This window comes from Dermacentor silvarum, chromosome 1, assembly GCF_013339745.2.
Source record: "Dermacentor silvarum isolate Dsil-2018 chromosome 1, BIME_Dsil_1.4, whole genome shotgun sequence".
NCBI lineage: Eukaryota > Metazoa > Arthropoda > Arachnida > Ixodida > Ixodidae > Dermacentor > Dermacentor silvarum.
The window spans coordinates 112,395,151-112,409,595 of NC_051154.1; the positions used below are offsets into that span (position 1 = coordinate 112,395,151).

The window sequence follows — 14,445 nt, forward strand, 5'->3', positions numbered from 1 at the left end:
ATTTATTTATTTATTTATTTATTTATTTATTGTTTATTTATTTATTGCCTGTTGCGGGTCGGAGGGATGGAGTTCAGCTGCGGTCACTGCCACCTCCGCGCAACATGCAAGGGCGAAGCTTAGTGGTGGTGTGGGCCTCCTGTAGCGCCTTTAGTTTGAGTCTATACTTTGTATATCTCCTAAGCCCCACTTTCATTTTATCAGGATAGCTCGTCTCAAGCAGAGCTACATATTATATTGAAGAAGCTGACCCCTTGTGATCGAGTCTACTTCACTTTTAGGTAGACATTTCTCTGAGGGCTGGTGGGATGTCTATAAATCATACCTTGCGAATAGTTTTGCTGTTCGTACTCACGTTACACTACATGCCGATATCTGTGCATCAATGTTGGTAACATTTAAAAAAAAAATTTTTTACCCAGGTCGCGGCCTAAAAAGCGTTATATTTTGAAAACATCGTTCGGGGATGATAACTTATTCGGAATTATTTTTAACCTATAGCTTTAAATGATCTCCTGTCGTGACGAATCGACGGCCGGAATGCGAAAACGGAAAATAACTACCGATTTTCTAAAACTGTGTCAAATATAAAAATTGGGATTTGCCTAGAAAAGCAGCTTCGATGCACTGAGATGGCTCACTAATACGTACTTCAGTTTATGTCTTTACACTCTAAGATGGAAAGGAGGAAATGGGGTATTCAGGTTACTCCTTGAGGGGAGGAACTGGTTTGCCACAACCATTCCTCCCTTTAGGGGGTAAGTGAGAGGGATGAACTGTTACTCCCCATGCGGTTACTCCTTCGAGGACTAACAGTTGCTCTTTTCCGATACTCCTCAAGGGAGTAACGGTCATTCTTTCCGATGCTGCTAAAAGATGTAATTAACAAAATTAGCCATTGAGACGCTGATAAAAAATGACTGAGCTAAAAAAAAGAGTGCCCGCAAGTATAGGCAGGTACTCTACCACTTCACCATGGCGGCTCACTTAACGAGACAGGATACTGAGACAAGGTTAAGCACCTGAAAACAGGTGCGGCAATACATAAGAGATTCGGCATTTTATGTATGCTATGCGGGGAGAGTCTAACGTTGCGTGTACACGCAACCATAAGCGACTGCAAAAGGAACGCGGCCCGATTATTCTTAGGATGATTCAAACTGAGACATTATGTGATGTACGTGTGGCGAGCGCAAACTGGGCACGCAAGACGACAGAGAAGGCCAACTTGTCTGTCGTTTCTCGTGCCCCGCTTGAGCTACACATAGCTGCAGTTAAGTTTGTAATCTCCTTGGAACGGAAGAAACTTGGGCACTATTGGCCAAGAACATCTGGCAGTCCATCAATGACTTGCACGTTTAATGTGTATCGTTCACGAAGTGCGTGGCTCTTCTCATCCCACCTTTTAAATTTCACGCAATTTTCTCACGAGGAGACAAAGTGCTGCTTGGCATGTTCTATAGACAGTGCAGAAACTTCGAACTATGCACGATTTGTAGACAATACCGTTTTCGCCGCATCACACCTCGACACAGACGAAAACAGCAGAGTGCATGGGGAGTAGCTGTTGCCGTTCGTCCTCCCGTTGCTCTCTTTAGGACAAGGGACGAAACAGTTACTCTGCGAAATTTGCTCACAGCACGCACACTCCTGCAGTTAGTCCCCTGAGGGACGAAAGCGCCCTTTTTAGCACTAAGTGTCCAGTTACTCCCGCTTTACCTGGCATTTTTCTTATAGAGTGTAGAAGTAGCGCGACAACTGGGGGTAGATTATTCCCCTGTGGATATAATGCGTGTGAGGCATTGAACCTTGACTTCCAAGGTTTCTTGAGGAATTCTATACCACGGTCAATCTACTGGCTATTTGCGATATTTAAAAAAATGCCACTAAAATGTCGCTAACACTCCAAAATGTCAAAGTTATCCTCAAGGGGACAACTCGCTAAATTTAGCGATTTTCTCACTACATTCCCAGCACTTCTGCGCATGCAGATTCGGTGAGCGGGAAGGAGTTTTATGACGAAGAAAATAATTTATATACCACCTTACATGACGAGTTTCAGACAAGAGAGTGCGCTAATATGCCGACAGCGCTGTGCTTAAATAGCTAAAACGCTCGCTAGGTCCACGGCTGAATCGGGCCCGGTATCCACAGCCTCATATTTGCTAGTAGCCTGGATTTCTTTTTCTCTGGTTGTTTCTGTGTTGGCCTGCATAAAACTGATCGGCTTAAACGAGTTGAAAGATGCAATATTGGCACCTGCCTTTATAAACTGTCACAAATATTGTAGATTTTGCATTCGTGAAACAATAACGAGCACTAAATGCAAATGTTCCTGCTACTGTTAGCAGACATTTGTGAGGCAAGCATAGTATTTACCACGAGCCGGGATAATGCAACGATCATATTCAAATTCTCTTCCTTTCCGTACTTCGTCAGTTGTCCGAGCAGCGCTCCGCCTGCGTTGTCATCACTATCGGCCGGTCGATCGTGAGCGGTGGATGATAAGAAATGAATAGAATAGAGCGATAGGAATAGCTGTATACATTATACCAGTCATGGTTGTGGTCGCGTCATCAAACAATACCAAGCAAGTTAATGCCAACACGCGTGTCTACTGGACAGCCACTTTCTCACCTCATGTGTATAGGCACGCAATCATAGATCTTTAACACCGAGAGAGAAACCTGCAGCAATCAGCAGCAAAAACGAAGAGCTTTTGCGCGTATATTGATAAATCGTGCTCGTTGTCCGAAGCTGTACAAAGTAGCGCGCGTTTATACTCCAGCCTCAGTTTTCTTCACAGGTCACGGTATAGTACTGCCCGCACACGTCAGGATTGTAGTAACACGCTGGAATGCTGCTGTTGGCTCACCGCGGACATCTTTATTTTTATTTCTTCTGGCAGGCGGTTTGCCTAGTGGCCGCAATGCGGCGCGGTTAGACTTTGAGCGGGTACGATAGCCGAGTTAGGAGCCGTTACCACGAAAACGTAGTTGCAGGCGCGTCGTCAGCGATCGTTTGTTTACGCAGCCGCCCGCAGGAAGTGTTGTGTCTGGGCCACCGCGAGCTCTCTGGCGGCCAGTCGAGAGAGGTGTGGTGTGTGGCCTTCTCGAACGCTGGCTGGAGAAGCCCCTTTGGCGCAGTCTGTTGCGCACTTATGCCTCCGAATGTAGCCTTGATTCGATATAGCAAGCGTAAAATGTAATTATAGAATCGCAATGTGTGCAGTATAGACCACTAGCTGCAGCACGAAAGTGTGCCGTTAAGAACTTGTGCACCCACGTTGGCTGCGCAGTCTGCACCTCGCACACTCAATCTGCGCAGGATGTATATATATATATATATATATATATATATATATGTGTGTGTGTGTGTGTGTGTGTGTGTGTGTGTGTGTGTGTGTACTTCAAATGCATTGTCAGGAAGCTCCAAGGTGCCAGCAGGAAGCTATCTCGCAAACGGATCACAGCTTGCGCAAAGACTTCGCGTCTTCCCCCCTTCCTGTCTCAGCACGTTTTTCCACCTCTTTGCTTCCGCTACGACGCGTGGTGCAAGCAGTGGTCCATATAGAGGGAGGTGTCTTTTGAATAGCTGCGTGTTTTCTGCCTGCTAAAATTGCGCCAACGAGAGTTCGGTGCCGTGTTGCTATAGCTTTCTGCAAGTGCTCGACTGCACATGACCACCATTTCCACACGGGAAAAAAGCCGGCGGTGGCAGGACACATACAGGGTGTTTCATTTTAGCTGCACCAATTTTTTTTTAATTGCCTGTGGCAGATAGCACAATTATATACTCCTTGATCTAAACTACTCGATCAGACGGCCATTACTTCCACGAGAAATCAAAACCCCTAATTGAATAATTAACATAATTACGCTAAATAACTTTATTAATTATTTTACGGCACATCTTTCAATAATTATAGCCGCCGAGTTCGCAAGGCGTATCCACTTGGAACGAATTGTCAGGACTGAACCAGTTTCGAGATATTAATTTTCAAAGTGTCCGACGAAATGCATAGGCGTTCCAGTTAACTTTTTGAGGAAAACGCTGTTTTATGCATTGAAGCACCTTTAAGCACATTGAAGCATTTTATGCATTGAAGTTATAATTCGTAGATTGAAAGATGTGCCGTAAAATAATTAAGTAAAAAGTTAATTTGCGTAATTATGTTAATTATTCAATTAGGCGTTTTGATTAGGCGTTCGCGGACGTAATGGCCGCCTCATCGAGTAGTTTAGGTAGGTAGGTAGGTAAAAACTTTATTTTTGTCCGGCAAATTGAAAGCGTTCGCTTCACCCTGCCTAGGCGTCTGCCTAGTTTGGTTGGCAATCCGATTATAGTGCTAGATTAAAGAGCATTGGCGATATCACCGATCCTTGTGGCGTGCCTGCGCTGCCTATATTTATTTCTTCCAATTCCAAATCTCCTATATTGATTTTTGATTTTCTGCCAGTTAAGAAGTCTGGAACATAGTTGTATGTTCTTTCTCCTAAGCTTAGCTCTTTCAATCTGTTGAGTATTGTTTTGTGCGGCACGTTGTCAAATGCCTTTTTTAAATCAAGGCCAAGAATGACTCTAGTTGATCTACTTGGGTCGTCTATGATTTGGTGCTTAAGCTGGAGCATTGCGTCTTGAGTGTAGAGCGGTTCCTTCTAAATCCCAGCATTGTGGTGGGGAATAGATAGATCTCTGTCATCCATGTAATTTGTAATTCTCGTTAAGACTACATGTTACATTAGCTTTCCTGTGCAAGATGTGAGGTATATAGGTCTTCATCAAGGATTATAATTGTGCTATCTGCCACAGACAAAATTTTAAAAATTTGGTGCAGCTAAAATGAAACACCCTGCATAAGGGGGCGCGTCTGTCGCCCGCCGGCCCGGATTCCGGAAGCATGCCGAGGACCATCGATTCCGACTGACCTCGCATGGGCGGCGACGCGCAGTCGGCGCCGAGGCAGTTTGGGACGGAGGCCGGCCGACTGTCCACGTGCGCTCGAGGCTGCGCTTGACCGATGGGAGTAAACTGTACGGCACACAACTACCGCTTCGTCCTCGCAGCCGCTGGCAAATAATGTCAGGCGTTCGATGCAAGACGCGTCACCGAACTTGCAATTACGATGAGTGCTGGTTCGTACGACTGCGTAGAAGAATGCTACGCTACTCTTGCTGTGCCGCCGGAAACCCCCTTTATGATCTTTATCTGGCTCTCTGTAAAACGATGCTGACAAATAACAATCATAGTAATTAGGAGGAGGGTGGAGGCGGAAGAAAAAGAACATTTCTACCATGGTGAGGGTCTGGGTGTCCTTGTCCATGTCACTCACATGGCACTCACACAGTAGAATACATATAGTTCCTTTCGGGAAGTTCTACGTCGCAGCATGCTGGTGTCTAGAACATGGCGTAATAACAAGTTAATAACAAGCTAATTTCCAACAACAAGCATCAGCGGCTTCACGCAATTCCTGGATTTTCTGTATTTCAGATTCTCAGCTTACCACCAAGTGGTATCACATCGGGTTGCGCAGTTCACCAAATATTTATCGTCACGTGCGAGGTGCCCATACGCATATAATCAAGTGTATGTTCATCTCAAACGTGTATAACCTCGAACTCGAGGGCCTACGATGTTAGTGCCGCCAAAAGATGGCCCCGTTAGCAGCATTCAGAAGTCGCATGTATTAAGTGCCCCACATGCGCCTTGTGAAAGGGCCGGGTAGACGAAGTTGCTGGACGTGATCATTGCAAGGGCGATTTTCTCACAAATCAGTGAAAAAACACAAGCGGCATTAATGGTGACTTTATTGTACCATTGACATTTTATGTTCTTTGGCGTGTTTTTTTTTCTTATTTTACCTCATCTTATTATCCTGCCAACTTTCTCGCGTCATAGACTTCTTGTAAGTTCTGCTTTGGACTGATGTATTTAATCAAGAACAGGAGTACTTGTGCTTGTCACAGGTCATACGCTCGCTCTGAATTATGCATCTGTACATTTACAGTTCATATCAAGTCATTTGTATCTTTACGGAGTGTATGCTTAGGGAGTTTCACTCTGTTTGACTGTGAAGGCTTTTGATTATTTCATTTTTCTATTTATACTATTCTCTCGTATAGTGGTTCTAATGTGTGTGTGTGTGTGTGTGTGTGTGTGTGTGTGTGTGTGTGTGTGTGTGTGTGTGTGTGTGTGTGTGTGTGTGTGTGTGTGTGTGTGTGTGTGTGTGTGTGTGTGTGTGTGTGTGTGTGTGTGTGTGTGTGTGTGTGTGTGTGTGTGTGTGTGTGTGTGTGTGTGTGTGTGTGTGTGTGTGTGTGTGTGTGTGTGTGTGTGTGTGTGTGTGTGTGTGTGTGTGCGCGCGCGCGCGCTCTTATTCTATACTGCGTACACAGGTGAGGTCTGTTGTGGGCATTCAAAACGAATGCGAGAAAAAGGCAGCGCTTCTAATAGAGTCGTGCCGGACCGAAAGCGTGCGACAGACACGACGTGTATACATCGCGCCTGTGATGTTGCGTCACTGATGATGGTGGAGAGCACGACCGATAAATAACCTGCCGCGAGATTACCCCAGGCGATGGTTGCGACAGCTTGGCGCATCACGGAATACCGATCAAGGCAACGTAATATCCGGCGCTTTTGTCAGGATGCAGGAGACGCGCTCCGTTCGCTGCAAAAACTAGCAGCCGGGCCTGGTGGGATACTCAGCGCCCTCCAGCGCGTTGCCTGATTGTCATCACGCTTTAATTTTACTTTCTTTTTTCTTTTCGCTGTTAACGATCGATTTGTTTTTGTTATTGTTAGTGGGTCGAATTTTCACTTTCACTGAGAACATAGCTTTCGCAAGCGAGAAAATGAGGATTGGTGCCGCTGGTGTGGAAAGACGGTACCAGCTACCGTTCACGTGGCACGTCCCGTTTCAAACTGATTTAATTTAGTTAACCAATGATAATAAAAAAATAATCATGCGCACCTGAACATGAAGTAAAATGCAGTTTGACCAATTTTGTTGGATTTTCCTGCGGAAAAAAAAACTGACTGGTACCATATAATAAAACGCAAGCACCAAATCAGGAGAATGCACATTGTGAGATGTTGACTGTACGAGGACTTAAGGCTTTAGATATTCCTATACAGGGTGTTTTTTTTTTTTTTTTCTTAGCTGCACCAAATTTTTTTAGTTAGACAGATATATATCTTGTTCACGTTATCGTTACCATTCGAGTGCACCGATTGTCGGCCACTAGATACAGAGCAATTTCCGCACTTACATGCGTAATTAGCAAAGTTACGCTAATTAACTTTCTAATTATCAACAACAGGTGACTACAGCAAATGAGTACTTTGGGGCTCGTCCTCGACACTACCTATCCCAACGATCAAATTTTCAATAGCGGAGTTCATGTGAGAGCTAAGCGACCAATTAGCCCTCTGGCAGGCTCCTTGAAACCGAAACTGGCCGCAAAAAGAGCGTCGTTGCCGTCGATGTCGCCGCCCCCCTGCCTTTCGTCACGTCTACGAGGTAGGCGCCGGTTGCGTTATCGCCTTGCTATCTGCGGCGTTCGCCGTCGACGCTACAGACTGATATGACGCCGTGCCTGTAGTATCTAAAAGCCCAAGGAGCGGGGTTCGCGCTACAGCGCAACGTGGCGCCCGACGGAATGACGAAGTAAATTTGGCGGCCCGCCGGCATTGAAACGCCGCAAACAGCAAGAAGAAAACTCAAGCTGCTCGTTGGGCCGGACCAGCGGTGACGTCGGAGACGTGACGAAAGGCTGAGGGGCGGCGACATCGACGACACAGACGCTCTTTTTGCGGCCAGTTTCAGTTTCAAACAGCCTGCCAAGGGGAACTAATTGTTCGCGTAGCTCCCACATGAACTCCGCTATTCAAAATTTGATCGTTGGGCTAGGTAGTGTCGAGGACCGGCCCCAAAGTACTCATTTGCTATAGCCACCTATTGTTGATAATTAGAAAGTTAATTAGCGTAACTTCGCTAATTACTCACGTAAGTGCGGAAATTGCTCTGTACCTAGAGGCCCCCAATACGTGCACCCCAATGGTAAACATAACGTGACCACGATTTACATTTTTCTAATTTTAAAAATTTGGTGCAGCTAAAAAAAAAAAAACACCCTGTATATGAGCCAACATCATAGGTACATTTTATGTTGTGACTTAATGTTTTATTATACAGAACACAGGTGCGCTCACATCGCTGTGGGTCAAATCCATGCAAGTATTGTCTCTCCAACAAAGTCATCTAGTGGTGTACACCCGCCGCGGTTGCCAACACCATAGCCGCGCCGCGGCTATACATGGTGTTGGGCTGCCAAGCACGAGGTCGCGGGATGGAATCCCGGCCACGGCGGCCTCATTTCGACGGGAGCGAAATGCGAAAACACCCGTGTACTTAGATTTAGGTGAACGTTAAAGAGCCCCAGGTGGCCCAAATTATTCCGGAGTCCCCCACCACGGCGTGCCTCATGATGAGATCGTGGTTTTCGCACCTAAAACCCCATGATTTTAAAATCAATCTAGTGGCATAAAATTTGCGAGGTCTCTGGACGAGTAGCAATGTAGATTGATTCAGTGTTTGCTTTAGCGTACCTCCAAATGTGTGTAAGCAAAAGTGACAGTCTTCTTCGGCACTGCACTGCATAAAGCACTACGACATGATGGATGCGTATACCGACTCGGAGTGTTTTGTTTTGTGCTCATTTTTTTTTTTTTACGCACTGCTGCACGCTTTACATATTCGCGAGGTATTTTGTGTGCTAGAATGGTTAATCGGAACATGCGCCTCTCAATCGCGATACAGGACAAAATATATTGGCGAAGGTGGCTGGCCAACAACAAGCAATTCTTACAACCGAAAAGCTTTGTCAATTCAGCCCCTCTTCTTTCGTTTGTTTGTTTTGCATCTGTGCATATTTCCACACACCAGTGGCCGAATTCGCAAAGCTTTTCTTTCGTGAGAACTATCATCAGTCGGGCGCCGTTGCTAATGTTATATTTGTTACCACGATTGGCCGACGCCTGTTCTTACCAGCAGCTCTGGCGTACGAAGCTTTTTGAATACACGCCCAGTTGCATTGTTCTATCTTGTGGCTATCATGACGGTACTGAAGTTGCAATTAAAGACGAGCGTGACTGCGATCATCTGTCTTTGAACGCCGCTGTGAGTGGATTTGAAAATGCCTGCCATATAAAGTGCGTTACATTGCCATTCATATATATATATATATATATATATATATATATATATATATATATATATATAGACCTTATTACGTTTACCCCTCGCGGTCATTCTTGGCTGATGGCTGTCCAGTTTCTCATCAAAGGAGCAAAATAGGGCGGGAGATGAAGATTGGTTCAAGGTCAGCACCTGCTCGTGTCCCTGCTGCATTGTGCGGCCCGCCCCGCCTTGTTCGCACTCTTCGAGACGTGATGGCGCGGCAGCCTAGTGCGCGAAATTCCCGCTTCCGGAACCGAGCCCGCACACACAGCCGCTGCGAGGTTCAGTAGACGCGCTGCGGCTGGTTCCGGAAGGCTGCTCGCGCGGCCCGCCGCGCGCTTGTGACTTGTTGTTGCAGCCGTGGGTGGAAGCCCAATTTAGCCCTGGCTCCCAGCCCTGGAGAAGAACCACTAGCCGGCGTGCTGGCCCAACGCGGGAACCTCATACGTCGTCGGTCACGTGGGCGCCCGAAGAAGCCGCCCGCTTAGCCTGGCGGCCTGCCGTCATCCAAACCGGGAACGTACGGGCGGAATAGCCGCGGTGCACCGGGGCTCCGATCGCTGCGAACGAAGCATCGAATACTGTTTGACGAAACCGTCCCGGTGTTGCTATATAGTGCACGTGCGCGCGCACCGGACGTTGAGCAGAGGCCGTCCTGCGACTGTGATGCGACTCGTCCCTGCGGACCCGAGTGTGACGTGAGTCCTGGGCGACCTTGCAGCCAGTGCGAACACCATGGGCGCGGCACAGAGGAAACTGGCCAAGGTGGGCCCCCGTTGCTGTGCATGCCGTCGACGCGCGCAGACAGAGCCTTGCATGGTGCCGCGTTGCTCGAAAGGGCAGCGCCGTATACCGTCTGCACGTGAGCGACTCCCTGCCTCTGCAGCCTGCGAGGCGCAGTGACACGGAGGCACCCTACGTGTGCGTCAAGTCCACCTTCACGGTGTGCGATGTTTCGCTGCGCAGCAGGCATCTGCGTCTTTCACTTTGTCTCGTGCTTGAGCCTCGACGCGAAACTCGGACGTTGTGCTCGCGATTGTTGTGGCGAAAATTCTGAATATGAATGAATAGATGATGACGTAGATAGATGCGTGTCACTGTATAGATGAGTCTAGTTAGAGGAACTCTCATGGTACCGTGCGCTCAACGGTGATGTAGCACAGGTGTCGCAGAGAAACAAGCCTTGCGGCAACAGTGGCTCATTTACCATGATAGCAGCAAATCCTCTTGCCGTAAGTCTAATTACTGTATGAGCATTTTGTCCGGCGTTGACCGCGCCCGGTTCTATAACTGAGGGCAAAAAAAAAAAAAAAAAAAAACTCGTGAAAGGCAGTTCTTGGGCCAGCGCTTTTTTCTTGGTTTTCTCCATGGCTGAAAGCAAATTGGGCACGCTTCTCCCGCAAACCTGAAAATGTGGATGTTTAAACGTGGATTTTCATAGAGCACAATATTTTCAGCCATGAGGTGTCCTTCCTATACGCCAATCCTTAAGAAGACGCCATAAGATGTTTCCTTCGCCGACATGAATGCTGACTCCTCGATTAATGAGCCACTAACTTACGGTCGATGCCAGGTCATCCTATAGGGTAGCATAATCAATTTCACTGGTCCAATTTGTGCCTTCGTTTCGGCGCCCGCAGAAAGGAGATGATATGTACTTGACATATGACTGTGCTCAGCGTAAGTCATAGCCCTACTTTTGTTGAGCTGCGCACCGGTGCTTTGCTCGGAGATATAATTGTAAAGTATATTCGACGTCGCAGATGTAAACGATTGATCGTTATGACCCCGCCCTTTAGTGTATCTGCGCCGCTGTTTTTTCTTTTTTTTTTTCTGCAATAATATTCACGCAATTATGAACGAACCTCGCGTATTAATCGCTTGCTCGTAAACTTTCAAGTAAGGGTACATGCCTTCTCTCGCCAAATAACGCTCGCTCGCGCACAATGGGCTTCAGAAGGATGCTGGTGGGCGAGGGGAGGGGGGGGGGGGGGGGGGGGGCGCTCGTCTTTTTCTCCGTACCTGCTTGCGCGACAAAATTGATCACCTCGCCTCGACATGGCTTCGTGGGCGAAACCGGAAATACCTTTTAGGGCTCAGCTAAGTATTCCCCGAGAAGTGACAGTATATATGTGCGCGTGTGTATGTATATACGCTTCTGCGCGGCCTAAAACTTGGCCTCCTCGAGCACTGGCGACGACAGAGGAGGAAGCGAGGCTAGGCTGCGTCCGCCCGGGTCGCGTGCGGCATTGTCGCGATCTCCCGAAATAGAGGGAGGCCGCCCCTCGCAAGAAGCGTTTCCCACGCGACGACGTTGAAGCGGCCACGTGGCAGCAGCCAGCCGGTTTGAAAGCGCGCGTGCCGCACTTGAGAGGACGCCGCTGGCGAAAAAGAGCGCCCGCCGGCCGAAAACTGCGCGTTCTCCTCACGAACAGTGTTGGCCTCCCCGTTTCGGACGGGCACGTAAGGGAGAGAGAGCGCACGCGCGCACCGTCGTCTGCGTGCACTTGCGCAGCGCGCGCCGTTATTGCTCCTGCTCATCGGATGGGATGCTGTTTATATATATATATAGTGTATATGGCAACCGTCGGATGGTTTCCATCGCCAGACGTCGGCCGCCAGATCAGGAAGTCGCGAGTGGCACCATCACCGAACCCCCTTCATTTTTTTAAAGTTGCGTTTCTTTCAGGTCCTGGATCCCACGCTGCATATAAGAACAGAACCCGTTGTCATTACGTAAAATGCGAGAGCTTATGTACGCAAGCAAGCGTGTGCGTCGTCTCTTTATTAGTTCTTGTTTTGTTGTTTGCCTTGACGGCCGTCTGGCGCTTGAATGGAATAGATGGGACGCATGCACTCTGAAGAATGGGCGTGCGGTTCATCGGGCGACGCGCGTGGCCGCACGCTTACGAGAATCTAGGGCCACGTGAAGCGCGGCTCATTGGCCGACCACGCACAATGAAGGCACGGTCCACTGTGGCGGACATTTATTAAGCTACCTTACTCAGCTGTTGTTCGGCAACGCCCAGTCCCTTAGCTCTAACTAATAAGAATCTGAAGCCCATATCCCCGTAGAAAGCAAGCTCTGAGATATAGGGAAAATACCATCCGCAGGCAGTGTTGGTCATTTAGCTTGCGCTAGCAAGGCTTTGTTGGGTGACCGTCGTCACGCTGGCACAATCTCCTCTCACCCGTAGTTTCACTATCTCGTTACGTTATTTGCTAGTGTACTATATATCTGCATCTATTTCGCGCAGCGCAATTCCTGCGCTTGAATCGGTGCTGAATGGCGTTTCATACGTCTGCTCTTTAAAGCGGCAGCCACGCACTACGCATTTCAGCTGTCACTGTAGGACAACTATTGCTACACCACTTAGCAGTGCAGTGGACGCAGCGACACCGCGCCCACGATATACCTCGGAACATTCCACGCAAGTTGATTTCTATACTGAAAAGAAAAGTTTTTTTTTTTTTTTTTCAATCTTGCGTACAGGTGCTGACCAGATCCTGCGAAATGACGCGTGCGCCCCACATTGTGCTCGCGTCGCTCGCGGATATAACCCGTAATCGTTTCACGGTTCATGCGTCCCACTGAATTAACGAGCTCGTAATATCTGCAGATATATATATATATATATATGCGCTGAAATGTTGGCTTCATTAAAGCTTTCTGGCACCCTGAATGCCCAGAGAGCAATTGCGTGTGCTTGAACGTCTACATTTTTTTTTTAAAGCACGCTATACCGTCGTTCGTTGAGGTACCGAAAATGGACGAATGAAGCAATTTCATTTTGACCCAATTAAACATGTTATTCGTTTTTGCTATTTTCAAACCTTTGCTTCTCACGAGAACGCCAGTGAGAACGTAGGATTTCATTCTTCTTTCTTATTTTAAAAGCACTAAGGGAAATACAGTTGGATCTTGCTTTAAAGCGTGGAACTGCGACGTGTGTGGTCGTAATTGCATTTTCCCACCTGTAGCGTACACGTACTGTAATGTGGTAGATACCTCTGGCAACTACTGTTGGTTCACAACGGGTAATGCCTTGAACTGCAGCCGGCTCTTACCGGCGTTCTTGTGGCTCGTAAACAAAATGAGAGAAGAAGCGATTTCTAATAACGTTCAAGGAAATATACTGAGCACCAGCTTGAAGTTCTCGTAAATGTGACCTTAGAAAATTGCACTAAGTGTATCACCGATGACTGTCTCGAATTAATAATGACGTGGGATATATGAAAGACATTTATAATTTTTACTGGCCTAAATTTCTGTAGCGGACACTAAAATTGTGCATGACTATAATTAACACAAAAGTACAAATTAAAACTGTAAATTTAGTGAACACATTCCAGTTCGCACGGAACTGAAGCCGGTCACTGCAGATGCTCAAGATGACGCCCACTTATAGTGTAGTAATCGCGACAAAAGTACCAGGCGTCGGATGCACAAAGTTTTTCGTTCGTAAAAACTTTTTTCTGATTGGTCGGCTGGCTTCGCTAAAAATATGTTCTATGTCACTGTGGAAGGTTTATTATCTTACGAACTTACGAACCGCTGAAGTCAGCGACGAAATACGCCTTCATTGATGTTCCACGCGTAGCTTTGTGTAACGTTGCCCAAGGAAGGGTTCGGATGTGACAATAAAACATAAATACGCTCCTGACAACTCCGGAGAGAGAGAGAGAGAAGTGACTTTATTTGCACCCGTCAAATAGATGACGGGGTAGAGGCTTCAGCCTAAACCCACAGTCATCCTCCCTAACCGTCGACCATCCGGGATCCCTTGGGACGCGGCGGCGGTCAGGGCGAGACCGATGACTTGCCGTTCAGCATTTTCTTCTTCGTCGAGTAGCAAGGACTCCCAGGATTCTCTACATCTATCTGGCTCATCATAGTTAGGACAGGTCCAAACCATGTGGCTAAGTCCGCTATACCATCACAATGCCTACACCGAGAGCAATACACCGAGGGATGCCATTTGCTCAACAGTTATGGGTTCGGAAATACCCAACTCCGGAGGAAAATTTTAGGCGCAGCTAAAATGGGGCGGATCTAAAAGTCAGCATGTGCAGCCTATGCGCGCAGCAGTCGGCACGAGCAGAGAGCGCATGGGGCGGCGGCCGTTGAGTATTCGCGGCGCCGTAACTAGATTCCGCCCGAGCAGTTTTTGGGAACAGGCGAGGGGAAAGGGGTGAGCTGGCCG

The 14,445-nt window shown here is 47.6% G+C and overlaps 1 protein-coding gene across 3 annotated transcripts in view; it reads left to right on the plus strand.

The window, feature by feature from the left end:
* Positions 1-14,445, plus strand: part of LOC119435128 (ankyrin-3) — a 402,712-nt gene that overhangs the window by 87,874 nt on the left and 300,393 nt on the right. Inside the window, exon 1 of one of the 3 annotated variants that reach the window (XM_049672387.1) lies at positions 9,725-10,006. The exons of the other annotated variants lie outside the window; for them this stretch is intronic. Coding sequence (XP_049528344.1) covers positions 9,977-10,006 — 30 coding nt within the window. The 5' untranslated portion in view covers positions 9,725-9,976. Of the gene's footprint in view, positions 1-9,724; positions 10,007-14,445 lie in introns of those variants that run through there. 3 annotated transcript variants of the gene reach the window in all.